This window comes from Oryzias latipes, chromosome 12 (genome assembly GCF_002234675.1).
Source record: "Oryzias latipes chromosome 12, ASM223467v1".
Taxonomy (NCBI): domain Eukaryota; kingdom Metazoa; phylum Chordata; class Actinopteri; order Beloniformes; family Adrianichthyidae; genus Oryzias; species Oryzias latipes.
The window spans coordinates 11,701,410-11,722,435 of record NC_019870.2 but is presented as its reverse complement, the minus strand read 5'-3'; the positions used below and the strand labels follow the sequence as shown (position 1 = coordinate 11,722,435).

General features: G+C 39.9%; 1 protein-coding gene across 2 annotated transcripts in view; it reads left to right on the top strand.

The window, feature by feature from the left end:
* Positions 1-13,534, top strand: part of pappa (pappalysin 1) — a 104,101-nt gene extending 90,567 nt beyond the window's left edge. For both annotated transcript variants that reach the window (XM_023960629.1, XM_023960630.1), the window contains exon 22: positions 12,604-13,534. In XM_023960629.1, coding sequence (XP_023816397.1) covers positions 12,604-12,708 — 105 coding nt within the window. In that variant the 3' untranslated portion in view covers positions 12,709-13,534. The remainder of the gene's footprint in view (positions 1-12,603) is intronic.
* Positions 13,535-21,026: the final 7,492 nt, after the last annotated feature.

Here is a 21,026-nt window from a genome sequence, read left to right as displayed (position 1 = left end):
GATTGATAAAGAAGCCTCGTGTTTAGCTGCTGTTTTGGTAACAGTTAATGTAAAAAAAAGAGCTTTTTATAAAGCCTAAGGGTGCAAAAACATCTGTCATAACCCTGGACAAAACAGTACTTTTATCAAAATATCTATGATTTTAACCACATGACTTACCCTTAACTAGCGTCTGCTCAGTCAATCAAATTTGGATGTACGGGTGATCCTTAATTCTGAGTCTTCAATGGCTGCCTGTAGCGGGTTTGAGTTTGTTTTTGCTCTCTGTTCCCTGTAGGAGCTCAGCCTACCAGCTGCTGTTAATCAAAACTTTCTATCTAAAAAAAAAAAAAAAAAAAGTGCTCCCTATGATGTCTAACAATAAAATAAAATACGAATAAAAATACCTGCAAAGTAAAAAAAAGCAAAAAAAGAAAAGTAAATTCTAGCCATGCAGGGTTTGACTCAAAACGTGTCAAACATGGTTTTACAGAAAGAAACTTTTTTTGAATAAATAAACCAACAAATTTCTTTAATTATCTTCACAAAAGAGAAAGCCATAAAAATCACTTGTTTTATTGCTCTGTTTTGCATTTTGTTTTGTTTTTTTGTTGTACAGAGGAAGTTGATTTTTGTTTGAAATAATTCCAGCTACTTGTACAAAGTCCTCTCTTTATTTATTGAAAAACAACAAAATCTGACTGAGTTTGAAAAAAAAAAAAAACTTTTTTGGTCCCTTAGAAACAATTGAGAAAGGATAAATAATAAAATGTATCTTCAAATAACAAATACTAAGTTAAAATTCATTTTGACCGAAAAAATCAGAGGGTGGTTGAAAATGGAGAAAATAACTTGAAACAAAGTTTCTTAAAACCTTTGTGCTATCTTAGATGACCCCACCCCAACATTGACATGTTATTCCTACCATGACAAAGGTGGAGAAAGGTGGAAAGATTTCATGTAATCCATGGACACCAGTGAAGATCACAAATCATTGAAGAAAAAAGGTTCAACACACCGTCTAGTGGGTCTAGATGACCCAACTCCCAACGTTAAAGTGCCTAGGATAGCACAAGGGTTACTAGATTTAGCTTCATTATAGTCTACTATCAACATTATTATTGCTTGTACACATTATTATAGTTGGAGTTTTCTTGAAGCCTCAAAAAATGTTATTTATGCTTACAAAAACCAAATGAATTATTTATCAGGCATTAGAACTGACTTGTTCGTTTAGCGAGCATATTTGATCAACTCAAATCATCAAATCAAAAACATGGCACGATAAATGTGATTATGATTTCCATGAAGCCAAACACATGTATGCCACACACGCAACCCGCAATGAGGAACACAAAAACAAGAAAAACAAAACACAGTGTACGACAAAAGGACTCTGTAAGTCATTAATGACAAGCTTTTCCTTTCTGAACTGATGAGTCACAGACATGCTGGGTGACAACTAAAGGAAGTGTTTTCCTTTTGGGGAGTCGGAGTTATTGTCCAGACTTCAAATGGAGAATATTGTGAAAGTTTCTCTGAACACATTTTTTGATGAAGACTTTGTTTACTGTGTTGCAGTTGAGCTTGTTTGATCTGAACTCAAATTTACGATAATTTATGTTGATGTTTGATGTTTGATGTTTGCAGTTTAGAGTTAGGCCTACATCCCTAGGATCTTCTTTTTTCTATAGTGTTTTAAACACACAAACTGCTTTACATTTCCCTTTTTGATGTTAGGTACATGGGATTGGCTGAATACTGTCTGGCGAAAAGGTAGACCCACAATGGACTGCTGAGTTCTGATCTAGTGTTGGGGCTGTCCTGTGCTGTGACAGTTTTTTGTGGAGGTGTTCAGTTTCATCAATCTGATCACTGGACCAAAATGCTCCCCTCCCTCCTCTGTGGTTTGCCCTTGGGGTGGACAGAAATCAAGGTTCCAAACTCAAAATGAACCAAGAATAGAATAAATAAGCCAACTGCAGACTGAATTTTTAGTGAAACCCAAGCAAAGAAGCATTTGCAGAACTGAGCCTGGAAAGTAGGAGAGCAACAGAGAAACAACGTTTTCCTCCTTTATGTCTCAAGTGTATCTGTGAAGCTCAATGCCAACACACATCGCCAACGCACACAACATCCCTGTTGATTTCAAACCATTGACTGTATATAATGGAGTGGACTGAAACACCCCTGCGTTCCAGATTGGAAGTACCCGCTGGTCCTAAAAGGCTGAAATTCCATAAAATTCCATAGAGAAATAAACACCTATTACTCAGTCATTATGTTCATCAGAATAAACATTCTTGCTTTACTACCTTTTTATAACGTGTTCTTGCTAATCCAAATTTTTTATTTTGTCATGATATTTTTGCTGTAGCGCCAAGTTCTTCGAATTATGAACTGGCCAATCAGATGCCTCAATAAAAGTAGGTGGTTGGGTCAAACATTCAAAGTGTTTGATTGGAATTTTCCTGAGCCTGCTTTCAGTGGTAGGGGTGTGGCCCTCTAACGTGCTTACTCCTGATTGGAGAGACTGGTTGCCATAGAAATTGAGATGGACTATCTTTTTTTTTTCTTAACGTGGTCTGTCCAACAACTGAGCAAACAGTTGAGCGCTGAAAGCCTTTTGTGTTGGACAGGTTTTACTATTACAAAAAGGGGTTATGAATCTTCGAATAATTTGCATGTACCCCTTTCTGTTTTTTTATTATTTGTTATTTATTCGTTGCATTTTGTGTTTTAAGTATATATACATATTCTTTTTATCAAAGGGGAGGGAGGGGGGAAAGTGTGTGTGTGCGTGGGGGGGGGTAGAAGAAAAATAAATAAAGAGGCAGGGGGAGAAAGTGAGGGGATACAAGTTCTGAGTTGCTAATTTGAATAGGTTATTATTTTAAACACTGAAACATTTATGCAAGATCTGCAGAAAGGCAAATATTACATCAAAACATGAAAATCTGACACTAAGATAAGCGCAAGATATCTGTCCGTCGATGCACTGTGGGTTAGGAGGAGGGATAAAGCAGACAGGGAGCAGTGTGCACGTGGGGGTGGGGCTACATGAACGCTGCCAAAGTGAACCATGTGATCATGAGGGGAACCAGATCCTCCCCAGCCCGACCAGCCAGACCAGGAGAGAGGGGGAGACCCCCGGACCAGGAGCGTCCCCAGCGACGGGACCCATGCAGCCTGAGTGGGAGGGACAGCCCACCCACCCACCCAGCCAGGTGCACAGGAGGCCCCGCTACAGGGGCCCCTCCGGCACGGGGAGGCATAGGCGAGCCCAGCGTCAGGACCCCCAGGCCACAGGACAGGCGCGCTCCGCTGTACCAGGCGGCAGCTTTTGGGGCCAAGGACGAAGCCAGGGCCCAGAGAAATTCAGATGGACTAATAATGGCTTACTGAGGATGTCTGGTTCCAACATGACGATGGACGTATCGCTGAAAAATTGCGATTGAATTGACTTCATTTGGAAGGAAACCTAAAAGCAAGGCATTTTCTTAGGGTGACGTCACACGCAATTAGTCCTGTTATATATTATACAGTCAATGTTTCAAACCCATCAAGGCACTAAGACAAAATCTGTCAAACTTTTCGAAGGTTTCATGTGAGACCACATACTTTTATTGAGGCATCTGATTCAGACAAATATAATGACTGGGTAACAGCTGTTGATTTCTCAATAGAGGTCTATGGGATTTTAGCTTCTTGGAGCCATCATGTACTTCCTATGTGGAACGCGTCCAGTCATGCGTTCATATATTGTCAGTGGGTTCCACCCTCCTAAAGTTCTTAAGTCTTGGGAACGGTACTGTCGCACACCATCTGTGTGGTTTTCTTCATGGTTGTACATTATGTAATCCACCACAGAAAAAAAAAAAATATCGGATGGGCATGACAGGGTTGTAAGCAGGTATAACTGGATGGTAGTTGGTTAAAATGTTCCTACTTTGCCTATAAATAGTTAGGTTGGAGAGCTTGAGACGAACATTTTATCCTTAAAAGAAACCAGCTGCTTTGAAATTAAACATCAGTTTTTCATTCTCACATCTTTGTTTTTTTATTTGTCACTTCATGTAAGTCATGTTTTTTTATTTTCCCTTTATATAGTATGTGCGTTTATGACACACAATAAAAGGGCGCACACACTGTCCAGTTGATGTGCACTGGTTTGTGACTCATTGGAAATCTTTGTCAGTGTCCCTCTATTCCTCACATTCTGTCAAAGCCAGGCTTTTATACCAATAATATGTCCTTGGAAGAAATATTACCCACTTGACAAAAAATATGTTCATGCCTTCTAGCTGAAGTTACTTTTACCAGCAGACACATATGGTATCATTGTGTTGATAAAAAAAAAAAAAAAGAATTGGAGCTATGAATCTTTGGCATTAAACAACAGTTTAAAATCCTTTTTGAAGACATTCCGGAAATATTACAGTTCAATTTCCATACTGCTTCTGTCTTCTTTTTTTCTTTTACGCAAAATCTCAGCGCAGTCAGAGCTGAGTAACTGCAGCAGGGGAAATACACTGAAAAGCAGTGGAACACAGGACATTTATTTTTACTTCACCTTCCAGCAAATACTTTTCTGGCTTTTTTTTTGTTTTGTTTTGTTTTGGCACAGATCTGTTATTTAAGGAGTTCTGGATGACTTGCTGTGTATTGTTCCACCCCAGGAGCTTTGAAGGTGCAAGGACTGGCTGCACGTAAGGTCACCACAGGATCTCCCCTTAATGGTTGCAAGCTGTTGGCTGGGTCTGGAAAGGCAGGGGGCAGGGAGTGGGGTGGATACGGAGTATTCCTTTCTGAGGGTTCCCTGTGCAAGACCCTTTTTGTACCCCCCCCCATATAGTTTGGAAGGAACACTCCTCTTGGATATTCTTGGCCTCTCCAAGATAGTTTTTTATGAATGTGTCTGTATGTTTTTCTGTATAAGTTAGAGTCTCTGTTAAGTGCTGAAATCCTTCCATGCCCTAAGTTCTGTATACAGCTTTCACTTTGGCACAAGTAAGCCCAGTACGTGACTCGCTTTTATCATGATTGATGTTTGTATATAAGCTGATGGTCCCTGATATCCAAGGCTAACCACCAACCTCTGTGTTGTTGACTCACGTAGTAAAAGCCCTGTGTGCCTTTCAGATGTGTGACTGAAATTGCAAGACTCCACTTATGAAGTCTTTGCAGAAATATGGGCACATGTGCTGCTAGGTTATGTTTATTGATAGTTTCTGTTAGAGACACTGTTGCTTCTTTGCCAGCATTTTTGGAAATTCAATTTCCCAGCTTAGATATAATTTAGGGACTCTGTGAACTATGGATTTTAAGTAGCCTTTGGCATTATGTTTGTACCAGTTTGGCCGTTTGATGGGTCGTCATCTGAAGTGTAAATGGAGTGTAATATGTTTGCATAATAATGTTTACAGGGCGAATTAATAACTTTCTCTACAATATTTGAGTAATTATACAACTTTCCATTAGTTAGTTAAACTGAAAGTGTGTAAAAAGCTTTTAACTCCTGTTGCAACTTTTCTTAATTTCACCTGATCATGGGAGGGGTATTTAATAAATTATTTAGTGAGTTGCAATCTCAAAATACTTAAATAAAACTGTTTTTTAACAATTGGTACATTTGTACGAGCTACGGTGGTGGCCCTCTTGAAATGTAAAAGTCGTAGACCGCTTGGTAAGCCCGTGGAGCAAAAATGTTTGTGAATTCTTTTTTTTTTTTTTTTTTACAATTATGCTGTGTGAATGAAAACTTTATTAATCCAAGAGTTTTTGACAAGTTTTGTCAACCCCTCTGAATCCCAAGTACTGCACTTTACTAATAATAATAATGGATTGGATTTATCTGCGCTTTTCAAGACACCCAAAGCGCTTACATTATGTCCATTATTCATTTACTCCTCATTCATACTTGGTGATGGTAAGCTACGGTTGTAGCCACAGCTGCCCTGGGGCAGACTGACAGAGGCGTGGCTGCCATTTCGCGCCTACGGCCCCTCTGACCATCACCGGGATCATTCATACACAATCACACACCAGTGGAGCAACACTGGAGGCAGGGAGGGTGAAGTGTCTTGCCCAAGGACACAATGACATTTTTGGCTGGTGGGAGTGGGGATCGAACCGCCAACCCTTCGATCATTGGACGACCCGCTCAACCACCTGAGCCACTGTCGCCCCTGTCTAATGACCAGAGAACTGGATGCCAGCATCATTTGCACGTCATAAATGCGTGTAACTTCCATTAACCTAATAAATCATTACGATACACTTAGAAAACAAACTACAGTTGTATATACCATTACATGACATCTCTTAAGGTGCACCAGCCTCAAGGGAACTGCAAGACACACCTGTACTCCCCATAAGATGCAACCACTCTTGTCTACGACCCTCCACAACCCAAAAACCTGCAGCAACCGTGCAGGTCAGCCTTCTGTATTGTATGGGCGAATGTAATTAAGGCTTTACGGGTACCAGAGGTCTCTGATGAACTATTGAACATCTGCTAAAGGTAATGGTCTCCAATTGTCAGATATTCCTTGGGTTGTTCAGAACAATCAGTTCCTTCATATTGCATCACGTCTCTGTAGGGTTTCATTTAAACAATGTTGACAATCACTTTAAAGCCTTCCAGACTTTTCATAAAGAAAGGTCTTGATGAATTCTGAGATAAACCAGGGTCACTGTCTTGTTGGGAGGTTAACTAAAGCTCAGGGCTCAGCTTTTCTGAAAAAAGATTTGCATTTTGTCCCTGGATTTTCTGATGTCAAGTTAAGTCCATCTTCATTTTGAAACCACAGGATTAAGGGAAGGAAAACAGTTTTTGGGCAGTTTTCTAAAAAAAACTAAAGGTGCTGCAACTCAAAAGAGCATAATAAGTGGTCAATTGTCTCATTGACTCACTACTTTATGGTGTTTTGATATAAATTTTTATTATTTTTTGTTTGTATATCAACATGCCTCTCAAGTTCACACACTTTGCAAAGGAGAGTATGAGGCTAAACAATGGTAAAAACTGCTGCCTTGACTTTGTGAAGTCAAAGTTGTACCTGTGTGTATTCGTATTAGGGCTGTAACTGAAGATTATTTCAGTAGTTGATAAGTCTACTTATTTTTTATGTAAAGTGATGTGCCATTTTTTACAAAAGTTGATAGTGGTGGTACTAAATCTGGTTTGCATCAAAAATGGTAGTGCTAATGCTCAGCGTATGGTGCGTTAACGTGTTTGACGTTCACATCTGAATTAAAAAAGACTGACTAGACAAGACAAAAAATATTTTTGATCATGTCACTTTCCCATTCACACCATGCACCTCTAGAGCTGTTTCCTTTTCCCCCGCTCTGTGCCCCTAACACCACCTTCCCTCCACTAAGCAGCAGCTTACACAGACTGCTCACACAGAAATGCGGATAGGAACTCTGTGTTATTTTGACCTGTTCCCGAGATGGAAGGATGGGGCTCTGACAAGGTCTGTGTTCTTCAGAGCGGCTTTCATGTTGCTGTTAGTGGGTGTCCTTGCCCTGCCCTCTCTGGCCCTGGGACATGGGGCAGCAGGAGGGGCCCCTAGGCCCACAAGGCTTGTCAGCCCCATTTCCCAGCCACCCTGAGAGAACCCCAAGTCAAGGCCAGATGTGGCAGCTGGCCCAGCCACCCTGGAGGTCAAGGTCAAAGGAAACCATGTCAGATTTGGCACCCACCATCATCCACTTGATAGAGAGATAAACACTACTAGCCTTGAAGTTGCAGTGACGTGCACGGGAGTCTGGAGGGGTGGGAAGGTATGTTGCAAGAGACGGGAGTAATAAAACAAAGGACAGATAGGGAGAGACTTTAACACAAACAAGTTGAATGCGTCAACCGAATCTAAAAGCTAAACACAGCAGAAGTCAGGTGGGAGCAAGGAGCCCCAGGTTTTTGGCTTCAGCTTGCCACAAAGAAAAAACACTGGTCATTCAGTTGACAGCTGTTTCTCAAGTGTGTCGGCCTTTGGCTTGTAAACTCGTCACACGTAGGCCTAATTTTCCCAGTGGAGTCTGGGCACTGCCCACCTGGCCCTCACATTAGGAACACCACCCTAACACACACACACACAGACACACACATTTTTTTTTTTTGGTATCCCATTTCAAAGGGAAACATGCGTCACTGTTCCTCTAGCGTGCTGCCCTGTGTCAGGCCACAGATCTGCCTTCTATAAATTCTCCTTTTTTTTACAACTATGTGTGCCGTTTCCCCGCCTCACATTTATGGGCAACGATGACATTTCACATTTGTGTTTTCTTAACCTAACACTGCAAGCTGAAACCAAATATAAAACTCTCTGATTAAAGTGTCCTTTCCTTTTTTAAACTTCAAGGTTATTTTGGCACTAATTAATTGTTCTAAAGAGATTACCTGCATTTGTAAAGAAAACTCAAACTATAGAATAAATGAATGTATGATTTAAGTTTAAATGTCTCTGCAGCTGCCTAATGTGGGGCACCACAAAAAAAGAATATGATTTTGCAAGTTAGAAAAGTCAAATATATTATAAGCTTTAAAATGTCAAACTACTGCTACGTCCACAACAAGAATGTGATGCACGTTCAAGGACACACTCTTGGACAAGCTTTTAGCATGTTTAGACAGACTGGGCTGTCGCTACGTCATACTAACACATGTACTCACAGTTGGAAGAGGCTTGGTGTGAGATGTCAAAGTGGTGCAAATCTCATGCTCCGGGGTTTTGGGTTTTTTTTACAACTCTATTCCGATATTTACTCAGATATTATTTCAAGATATAGACTTTATTACATACAATTCCAGCCAGGCACAAACTTCAATACTTAATTCCTCCTTAATCATCAATTTTTACTTTCATAAATTAAAAAAGACATTACTCATAAGTCACTACCAAATCCAGGTCCCAGATTGGTCAAAGTTCAACTGGTTTAGCTTTCAAGGCATGTTCAATGACTGCACGTTTTGTAAGTAGAACCCGAAAATTTACTTAATCCTTGTGCTATCCTAGGCACTTTAACGTTGGGAGTTGGGTCATCTAGACCCACTAGACAGTGCGCTGAACCTTTTTTCTCCAATGATTTGTGATCTTCACTGGTGTCCATGGATTACATGAAATCCTCTCCACCTTTATCCACCTTTGCCATGGTAGGGATAAAATGCCAATGTAAGGGTGGGGTCCTAAGATAGCACAAGGGTTATACTTGCATCGCAAAGCATGAATGAGAATTCTGAAATGCGCATATGCATGCGTTTACTTCGACTTTTCATTGAAAGCAGTTGCTTGAACGCCCGGTAGTATTGTAGCAAAGGAAGTTGATAATTAGCAGTTCTTTTTTAAATGGGTGTTGGAAAATGATAGTATAAAGTCAATATTTACTAATGCATGCAGCATTCAAACCCTCCAACCCTCCCAGATACAATTAGCCTATGAAGTTGAAGGGTCCTAGACAGGTGCAGCCATATCTTAAAGGGAGCTCAGCTGTGTCTTGGAAGTTCCTTGAGGCTCGTGCGCCCATCTTAAGAGACATCATACAAATGGAACTGTTTTGGATGTGGCTTTCAGGAACTGGTGGTACATGAATTTTTTTTAAGGGCTCACTGAGTGGTCTACGTAAGGGTTAATGGCCAACAGCATGGTATAAGCGGGTTAATGGCCTTCGAAGTGTGCATTATCACTTTTTAACGCACGCCGTGGAAGCCTGAACTGTCCGATGTGAAGCGGAGGATGATTGCTTCCGCGAAGTGCGTTAAAAAGTGATTATGCACACTTCGAAAGCCATTACCCTTAAGGCCCGTACACACCGGGACGAATATTCGCCAGGCGTTATTCGCCAGCGTTTTTCGCCACGTTTTTTGTGTTCACACCCAGGCGATTTTCGCTGACGATGAGCCGAGCGAACATGCAATTTCATTCCCTGACATTAGATGGCGCTTAATGTAAAACAGAAATACTCCTGTACACAAGGTGGCGCTGCGCAACTTTACGCTTCTTAAAGTCGCTTTTCACTCAGAAGAAGAGAGCAAGTATTTACGCGCTTGTCAGAATCATACAAAGAAAACATGAATATTTCAAGCACCAGTAGTTCCAACTGGTGCTTGGTTCGGGGATATTTTAGAATGTCCGTCATTATTTCTCTGCGGCAGTGTAGACGCTACTTGGCGTCTATCTTCTTCGCTGGTATGTGTGCTCAGAAAGGCAGTTTTGTGTTTGAGCGCCCCCAAGTTGTGTTTTACTGTAACTTCAGAAGCTCCAGACACGTGTGCAAAAGCGGCATTCTCATTGGTAGAATAGATTTCGACGCGATGCGTCGAAAAAAATAAACGAACCCGAGGCGTTTTTTTTTTTTGACGCTTTGACGCGTGCCGTTTTTTCGCGTCGGTGTGCACACTCTCATTGGTGCCCTTTGTTTAGTCACGAGGCGTTAAACGTCGGCGAAAAATCGCCGGCGAAATTCGTCCCGGTGTGAACGGGCCTTTATACCTTATACCATGGTCATTTACAAAATAAAAAAATATTAACCAGTTTTTAGTCCTTAATTCTTGTTTTTTTGCCGATTTGGATCGCTTTTTTTTCAAAAAGCGTACTATTTGTTCAGTGGTGCGGCGCCTTGTCATGGTAACGTAACAAGGCGCACCACCACTGCAGTCAAGATTCAGCAATATATTTATGCTGATCGTCCCGATGGGTTGAATAAAGCATCAGTTCAGAGAGAAAGTTCACCTCTTACCACTTGTTTTTGTCCAGATGATGAAGTTAAAGGTTGTTTCAAAGAAGCCGACACAGTGATACAGAAAATTTAAGATTGGTGACCGACACTTCTTTTTGGGGCGTAAGGTCATCACTTTTTAATGCACACCCAGCAGCCAATCAGAATCGAGTATTCACCTGGACCATGGTATAAAAAGTGATAATTTTGTGAAGAGCACCAGTGTGGCTCGCTCAGCTTGCCCATTTTTTGCCTGCAGACAGCCTGTATCCACCTGTAAGGCCTGATGTGACTAAGACTTTAGTATGTGCCCATTAGTAATACCATTCTGCTGCCAGATAGTTTTCACTACTAGCACAAAGTTAATATCGCCTTTGGCATTTGGTGTACTGCCAACTATGTTGGCCACTCTGGTCATGCTTTTGTCATTGTTTTAATTATATGAACAGAGTCTCATGATACTTCTCAAGTCTGAAGCACAGATGCAACATGAACTGCAGCTCTCACAAACGGATATTATTGTCCACCAAAGCACAAACATGTCCTTGGTCTGCTGCCTGCTATACATGACTTGGAGCACATATGTTTTCTGTTGGGCCTGGAGAGAGGAGAGCATAGTCCGTGTACCAAAACAGCTGAAGCCACCCTCTTGGGAGGCGAGCGAGCAGACAATGCAGCAGCTGGTGCTGATGCATCGACAGAGTTATCTAGTGACGTCAAAAAACACACGAGGCGGCTGCTCGCCTTTGGCCTCTGACTTCACCTGTATCTTATTTTAAAAAGCATTCAGACCCAGACCTTGAATAAAGCAGTTGTTAAGGTATTGTGGAGGAGTTGCATGGATTGTGTGTGAGAATCAACATCTGAGAAACAACAAAATGTATGTATAAAACTGGATTAGTTTTGTTTTTACTCTGCAGAGTATCTAGTGTGGAATTAAAAACAGATTTGGAGGTTCCCTACTGCAAATACTTCTTCTTTCTTGTTGGATTCTTTTGCTGAATGCAATTTACAATGGACATTTTTTGATAATGTTAATGATTTTATTTGAGATTAAAGTTTAAGCATTTGTTTCATGGTAACATCGCTGCATATTTGATAAATTCATGATCCGAGAATTAGCTTTAACTCTTGTGCTATCCTGTGACCCCACCCTTACGTTGACGTGTTCTCCCTACCTTGACAAAGGTGGATAAAGGTGGAGAGGATTTCATGTAATCCATGGAAACCAGTGAAGATCATAAATCATTGAAGGAAAAAGATTCAGCGCACTCTAGTGGGGTCTAGATGACCCAGCTCCCAATGTTAAAGTCCCTAGGATAGCACAAGCCTTATTTCGTATTTTGGAAGAAATGTGAGACCTAAGTGGAAAAAACTTATTTGCAAGTTTAGCAAAACTTTTTGCTGGTATTTATGGACATGTTTTATTAGAATAACTCAAATTTATTTGTTGTTTTACAGTTTGAAATTAAAAACTTGTAAATGGAAGTATTTTTGAAAAAAAACACTGCATTGGATGGTATGTTTAATGTTTCAAATTTTGCGAATGTTACAGTTTGATCATAGTCTTACTGTCTGTTGAGCTGGTTGTTTTGATAAGTTTTACCCTTTTGTTTGGAAAAAAAATGGCCAACTGTTTGAAATAGTGAAAACTAAAAGTAGAGACTTTACCTTCTTAACTTTTAATCTAATTATGTATTATTTTAATGATTTTGTAATGTTTAGTTTTATTTTTTAACCCTTTTTTTTTAGACCAATTTAACTATTTTCTTATACTAATTTTATTAACTAATGGGAAAATTCCCACTCCACATATTTAGATATATAGATCTTGTCTGTAAAATCAATAAGCAAAACTTAATTAGTGATGACTCTAAATTGTTCTCTTTTCTTTGTCTCTAGGTGATTCCATTTCCAATATCCTGTGACACACGAAACGAGTGCTCCTGTCGGGATCCCAACGCGATAGAAAACCGGAAAGAGGAGAATGTCAACTCTCTGGGATGATCAGCCTGAGTTAAGGCCTCCGTTCAACAACCCAGGACCATGGCGCCAACACAACACAGCCCGAGTGGTCAAAGCAGACACCCTCCCCTCCCTCTCCTTCATAGTCCATTTGGCCGACAGCATCCTGCACACGCTGCTTCATGGCTTACCTCTCCATCAATACTGCAACTCCAGTCCTCTGAACCGCTTCCACTTTCACAAAAAAAAAAAAAAGGAAAAATCATTTTGAGAAGAGGATGTTACTCATAAGACTCCACGGAAAAACATTGTTCTCAGCTAGATGGAAAGTAGCCCTTGCAGCACTATTCTTTAATCACATAAAAAAATAAAAAAGATAACATGAAACAGACATTTTTGGAACTTTAAAAAACAAACAAAAAAATTGTAACCAAGCCTAGATAGTTTCCCTTTTTGTCAAGTTCTGTGCCAGCTTTAGTGTCTGCTTTAGTTACCTCACTCTACAGTCACATGACTGAACCAAAGGTCAATTCCAAACATGCAAGGTGGGTTTGTGTGGAAGCAGGTGCTGATTTTTTGGTTTTTCTTTTTTTGAAAATATGAAGGAAATGATGGTAAAAATGTTCATTTTTACATGTTGAAGGCAAGTTCAGCACCTTTTTTAGTGGAGCTGGGATCTATGTTTATAAAAAATGTTTTTGAAATAGACAATAGATACGGTATTTCCTTTTAGTAATGTGTGTTTATTCAAATGGGTGTCAGAGATTAAAAAGTGGCTCAGATGGGAATGAGACAGCCATATTGGTAGTTTCTTAAATCGCAGATTCAATTCAAGAAGCCGAAAGGAAATTCCCGCCTAGGTCCTAAAGAAAATTTTCCTGGAAAAAGTTCAATTTTCAAATCCTTTTTTCCCCCTGCGTTTTTCATTTCAAATTTCATTTTTTTCTTATTGGACAGCTTAGACTTTCTCTTTACAAGCTTTAAGGCCATTATTACACAACGGGAATTCTCTCATATTTATATTGTACATGTGAATGGATGCCGATAAAGAAGACTCTTAATTTGGCATTTCCTTCCTCAACACCCCAAAAAATACAAGAAAGAAATCATCTTTACCACCTTATTTAGTGTTCGGGTGCCTTTGGTGTTAGGTAAGACATATTTGTTTCTCATTTCAGCTATTTCTTTTTTCATAGTCAAAGTTTTAAACTGAAAAAATAAAGGCACCTCAGTCTTGTTCAGAATGTAGTCAGTAGTCTACCATTTTTCAGCCCTCGGAACGTTTCATGACGATTAAAATGGTTGTAAATGACAAAAGGTAGTAGTGTGCGTAAAAAAAAAAAGAAAGACATTTGGATGTATAACAACAGTGGTTTTGCAGTCCTGATGCGATCCAAGATTCCTAAAACTCTCTGCCTGACCTACTTCAACACTTTCTTTACCTGCTCGCTTCAACACAAAGTGGACTTCCAAACGGTGCTTTCCTGCATCTCGTTTTGTCCCCATAGTATACTAAGCTGCTACAGTAGAAGTTACAGTTCACATCCATTTTCCCTGTGCACATTTGATAATGAAGGCTGCATGTTTGGCCCCACAGTTTGCTGCTTCAGGTTGACCCCTGGCATTTAGCTTCATTTGGGATGGTCACTCATTATTCCATCTGCTGCAACAAACCAAACACTTCTCATAAACATATTATTTTACAATCTCATTTCTGAAAAGGAATTCTCTTTTCCTTTTTTTTTATTCTTTTCCATCAAAAACACAAATTCAAAATACTATCGAAGTACAACTCTTTTCAGATTTTTCTGTCATTTCTAGAAAACATTTTTAATCAGTGTTTGCATTTTTTAACCTCAGTTACTGCACTTTTGTAGTCGTGATATCTCAAAAGTTTTTCAAAGCTGCTATTTGGTTATTTTTGGATGATGTAAGGCAAACCTTGGGAGATTTGGTCACCCCCCCCCTTAATTCTCCCCAAATAAAACTCGCTTTCACTAGTAACGTCAAAATAATGATACATCTTCTCTGAGACCGATGTGTCCACTCTTTTATTCGCATACAGCAAATGTGGACTATTGAAGGACAAAATCTACACTTTTAAAAATAAATTTGAATCAATGTATTTATTTAAAAAGAATGACATATCGATTTTTGAAAAATGTATTAATAGGAAAAGTGTTTTAATTTGGTTTAAATGTAAGCTACAATAATAGTCACAAAAACGACATCAATTTAAATGATCCTCATTCCTTCTACTGTCGAGCTTTTAACGGTTTTATGAAATATTTGCAGTGATGTTGTTCTCAGAGATCACATGTAATACTTTATACAGAAAGGACACAACCCCGCTAAAGATGACTTGCATTATGTTGATTTTCTGCACGCATTTGCATTCCAAATACTGCAGAGAATTCTACTTTATGTAGAAGTCTGACCTTGCTGTGTTTCAGTTTCCTATGCATAGTCTACAATGCACCAACGTGTGGAGTAATTTGGTTTGTCTGCAAGTCATTCAGCTGATCTTTGACCTTTGTTACACATGTGAACACCTACTCAAACCCTGATTTTCACAGCTGGGAATAGGGCTGGCTTGCACTTACTTTACCAAATGCAGAGTCATCCATAAATCCTCTTCTTTCCTTTGTAGACTTACATTATATGATTTTTTTTCTTCCTTATTTCTGATGTTGTTGACATCCATTGCTAACGTTAGCTACTTCCGCAAACAACGAGTGACGTCGTTCACCGTTGAGTACTCTTCTGCGCATGCGGGTCACTTCTGGGTCAATTCACGGTCACGCAGGAGATCACAAAAATTCACATTTAACTGGAAATGTGAATGGCCTTGCAAAAAAATTGGATTTTTTCGAAAAATCGGAATCGAGCATTAAGCCCTGCAGTGTGAACGTAGCCTTAGTTTCCCAAAGGACTCAATAAAACTGGGAGGAAAAGTACGATTCCTCGTCTGGATGTGGTTGTCACCTCAGTCATCACAGGATCCCTTGCTGTACCTCATGCCTGTAATTTTTGCTGCTTTCACGGTTTTTTTAGTCACATAAAGGTGTAAATAGTGGAATTATTTATTAAGAGTGTTGTACGTTAAGTTATATTTAATGTCCATGTAAGTTATTTTCTTGACATTATACATTATTAGTCAAATTATAGTCTCGTCTCTCGATCTTTTGTGTTGCGTTCAGGCGCTGATCACAGTTGAGGCTCCTCTGTCACGTTATTCGTTGGTCATCCCATGCAGATGGACAGTGCTTGGAAGAAAAAGAAAAAGACAAAAAAAAATCGCTTGGACTTTATTTTATCAATTTTTTGTTTAAATCAGAAGTAAATGTATTTTTTTTTTACCTTTATCACAAATATTAGTGATGCAAGGAGTTTGTTGAAAGAGTACCAAATATGTAGTGCTTGTATACTTATATGCATAGAACTGTAAATTATATTTTCAAGATAAATTTATAAATTGTGGATTTAATGTGGAGTTGGACAAAAGGGTTGAAAACAATGGCAAACAAGCAGCTTTGTAGGTGGGATGGCAGCTGATGCAAATGGGTGGGCCAGATGTAGAGGTGGTGGTGGTGGAGTGGTTAGCAAGTGAAGTTAGGGATGAGTGGGCTACTTTTCCTGGCTTGTGTAGTTGTTTGTCCAGCTGTGGAAGTGTGTACTCACAGAGGCTGCTAAAGGAGTGGGGAGGGGGCAGCCAGCCTGAATGGTAGCTGGGGCCAGTGAGTCAGAGTTTCCCCCCCGAGGGTGGCAGCCATCCCTCCTTGGGACTCCCACCTCCTCCTCGACACACTGCCTCATCTGTCACTGTCGGGTATGCCTGCGCAAGGCCACTGGCATCAGTCTGGCCTTGTGAAAGCAGGAGAGGACAGTTCCTCAGCTTCTAGAGCCTTTTGAAGTTGAAGGAAAACAGTTCTTCTCACCTGCGGTCAATGGTTGTCCTGTACCGTTGTATCTTTATTTTTTCTTTGTGAACAGACTTGGATACCTCTACATGTTTACTACCAAAAGACACTTCTTGCGCAAAATTGGCGGAAAGTTGCAGTTCATAATTGAGCAGTAGTGAGAGTAAGGAAGGAGCTATATGATGTTCATCCACAGAATTTTGTGGGAAAAAAAATTGATGTGCCATTCTGTTGTGAGACATTTCCTTTATGTGTCGTAACACATAAAGTACCTCTTATAGGCCTCTGGTTAGAGAATGGTCCTATCATGTCTGTTTCTTAATCCTCCGGTTAAAAAAATTATTAATAATGATAATAATAAAAAAAGGCAAACTGTAGTGTTTTTACCATGAGGAGGTATAAAAACAAAAAAATATTTGCATATTACATGGATATATAGTGGTATTATTGCATCGTTTCGTAACCAACTGCTCTACGAATATATTTTAAGATGTAAATAATAATATTTCATGATGATTGTATTTGCAAACCATGTACTAACTGTTTGGCTGTGGCTCTCGGATTGATTTTTATCATAACTATTATACAAATAAATTAACAGTGAAATGTTGTGCATTGTGTATAAGGTATCACCTGCAAGACAAAAAAGAAAAAAATCTGTGATGCTTTACTCTACACCACTTTGTCAGCAATTATTTGTTCATAATGGCTTTGGTGCAAGCACTGTTGTCAGCTGTCTAAACCATGATTTTATCCATTGAGTCATATATTATTTATTTGTTGTCAGGATTGATCAAATCAGAAAGGTCATCTCCGGGCCTTGGGGGTCCGTTGAAATGGATCTTTGCAATCGAACCTGACTGGTATTTGTTCAGAATCGAGAAGGTCAATTTCAAAAATCTTGTCCGAGTTGACCGCCATCAAAAAAAATTAAAAAAAAAAATACAGCTTTGTTTTCTTGCTCTGTTCTGTGTTTTGTTCCATATTATCATCCATGTTTATGTTTGCTGGGAATTTCACCAACACTGTAAAAGGTAGCCATCCGACTAAGTAGCTGCCCCTGATAATCGCCTATTCTTTCTTCGGTTCTATAATGCAGTATGCACTTTTTCAGGCACATATACAGCAGTTCGGACGTTTGTGTTTCAGCCCGTGTTTCTCTCTGTTTCCACAGCTCTGGCTATATATCTATTTTTTGGTGCTCTGAAACATAGCAAAACATGTCTGATGTGTATTATATTTTCATAAGAATGAGTCATAAAGATGAGTATCATGTTCATTTTGCTGTCATTTATTGTGTAAAAATAAAACACTGGTTAAAGTGAGCATAAACTTCTTTTGTGTCAACACTTCTTTCAATGCAAAAAAATGTACTTTCAATGCTGAAAGTTTCCTTATTTGGAAGTACTACCAGCATTTTTAATGTTGAAAATACAATTATTGCTGAGGTGGCTTTAAAAAAATGATATATTTGAAAAAAAATAAAAAGAGAGTACTAATACTGGTACGGGAGCTTAATGGCCTAATTTATGAAAATGAACATCAAACAGGAAATTTTTTACACCAAATGTTGCGCGACTGGAAAGAAGATGAACTTAAAGGAATAGCTTGTGAAGGGACTTGGAAAAAGTTAAAGTTTCCCAATCCGATCCAATCCATTTTATTTATATGGCACATTTCTCAAACAGGCAGTTTCCAAAGTGCTGTACAGTGACCAAAAACCAGACAAAAGATTACCAAACAAAATAAAAACAAAGTACACCAGGGGGGTATTCCAGAAAGCAGGTTATGCTAGCTCCCACGATAAGTTTGAGGCTAAGAAAGTTGATAACCTCAGCTTTCGGTTCCAGAAATGGAGGTATGTTTCAGGGTAGGTCAAGTTACCATGGCAACTCATGCTCTGAACATAACCTGGTCCGAGCAGGTTTAGTTGAAGCTTAGTTTGTTTACAGAGAGGTGAAGCAGCATGGCGTGTCCATTTGAAGATGATTTAGTGGATGAAAAAGCTCAGATAATACTTTTTCCACCATGAGAGGGTGATAAGACCACATATGGATGTTGGAAAGATAAACTTTTTTACTTTGATCTAACGTAATTATTTGCTTCAGTTAAGATAAATCATTTTTTTTGTTAGAATTTTTTTTGTTAAAAATTACACGTAGTTTTCAGACAGTTATTTTCCTTTCGTTCAAATTAATTCAATTAAGTAGGTGTAACTTTGATGCTGCTGTTAGATCGGCACCGCAAGGGATTCTGGGATATCCTAGCATCTTGGCCAAAAATAGACCGATATCAAACCTGCCCTTTATTTCTAAAATCCTAGAAAGAGTTGTAGTTAAGCAGCTTTACTGCCACCTACAGGACAACAGCCACTTTGAAGACTTTCAGTCGGGGTTTAGACCTCACCACAGTACGGAAACTGCACTAGTTAGAGTCTCTAATGACTTGTTATTGGCCTCAGAAAAGGGACTACTTTCTATTCTGGTCCTGTTGGACCTCAGTGCAGCGTTTGACACTATCGACCACGGTATTTTACTCCATAGATTAGAGCAGGACATAGGGATCAGAGGATCTGCTCTCCAGTGGTTTAAATCCTATCTGTCCGATAGCTATCAGTTCGTTAATGTAAATGGCCATTCCTCTCAGTGCACTCGAGTCAACTATGGAGTCCCACAGGGCTCAGTCTTGGGACCGATCCTGTTTACGCTTTATATGCTACCCCTAGGAAACATAATCAGGAAACACAGCATTAATTTTCGTTGTTATGCCGACGATACGCAGTTGTATTTATCCATGAAGCCTGACCAGAATGACCAGATAGAGAAACTGAACGCCTGCATCAGTGACATCAAGACCTGGATGACAATTAATTACCTCCTCTTGAACCCAGAAAAAACTGAGGTCATTATACTTGGTCCTAAAAACCTCAGAGATACTCTGTCTGCTCAGATAGTCTCCCTGGATGGCATAAGTATAGCCCCCAATTCCACAGTTAGAAACCTTGGGGTTTTACTTGACCAGGATTTATCATTTAAGGCTCACATATCTCAGGCGTGCAGAACTGCCTTTTTTCACCTGCGGAATATTGCTAAGATCAGAAATATACTTTCTAAGAGTGATGCTGAAAAACTCATCAATGCATTTGTTACGTCGAGGCTGGATTACTGTAACTCCTTGTTAGCAGCGTGTCCTAAGAGTTCCTTAAGAAGTCTCCAGCTTGTTCAGAACGCAGCAGCTAGATTGTTAGCTGGAACTAGCAGAAGAAAACACATCACTCCTGTGTTAATTTCGCTCCATTGGCTCCCAGTTGATTCCAGAATCAAGTTCAAGATCCTCCTGTTAACCTATAAGGCCTTACATGGAATGGCCCCGTCCTATATTAAGGACCTCATAGTCCCTTACCATCCAATGAGAACACTTCGCTCGCAAAATGCAGGACTGCTTGTGGTTCCTAGAATTAGTAAAAGTACGGTTGGAGGTAGAGCGTTTAGTCACCAAGCCCCTGTCTTATGGAATAAACTCCCAGCTCATGTAAGAGAGGCCGACTCAGTTTCTACATTCAAAGCTAGACTGAAAACATTCATCTTTGGACAGGCTTATTGTCAGACTAGTTAGTATTCAGAGATTATTTAACTTAATGTTAATTTGTTTAAATTAAACTTAATAATAACTATTTCTTTTAAAAGGCTGCTAGAAGTTGAAGCTGGGGTAACTATGGTGCACTGGGGTTCTGTCCTCTTTCCTTTTTTTACTTCTACCCTTCCTCTCCTCTATTCTTGATCATTATTCATCATTTAGTTTTCCCTCTTTTCCTCTCCCCTCCTGGGGAGTGGGAGTGCTTCCAGACTCCAGTTGGCTCATCCGTGCTCCAGTTCCTGACCGTTTACCTCGCCTTTGCTCCTGCTCCTACACCTGGCTGTGGATCCTGCCTCTGGCTCATCTCTGGCTCGTCTCTGCTCTGTACCTGACCGAGTACCTCGCCTCTGCTCCTGCTCCTGTCTGCTCCTGCTCCTACACCTGGCTGTGGTTCCTGTCTCCGGCTCGACTCGCGCCTTTGACTGTCCCCACAACCAAGGCTGGATGAAGCTCGTCTGCTGGACTTTTATATATGTAGTTGTAGATTTAGATAAGTTAATTCTTCTCTAAGATTTCTGGTAAATCGCCTGTCCGTCCTGGGGGAGGATCCCTCCTTCATGTGGGCACCCCTGAGGTTTCTTCGTTTTTTCCGGAATCCGGTTTTTTTGGGAGTTTTTCCTTACCGCGAAGGGGGGTCTAAGGGCAGGGATGCCAGTATAGCTTAGTCAGTTTGTTAGTTCATTTTAGTATTTTTCTATTGAACTCTTTGTATTCGTGATCCTTTTGATTTCATGTTTTACTTCGAAGCCCATCGAGACGACTGTTGTTGTGATTTTGGGCTATACAAATAAAATTGAATTGAAT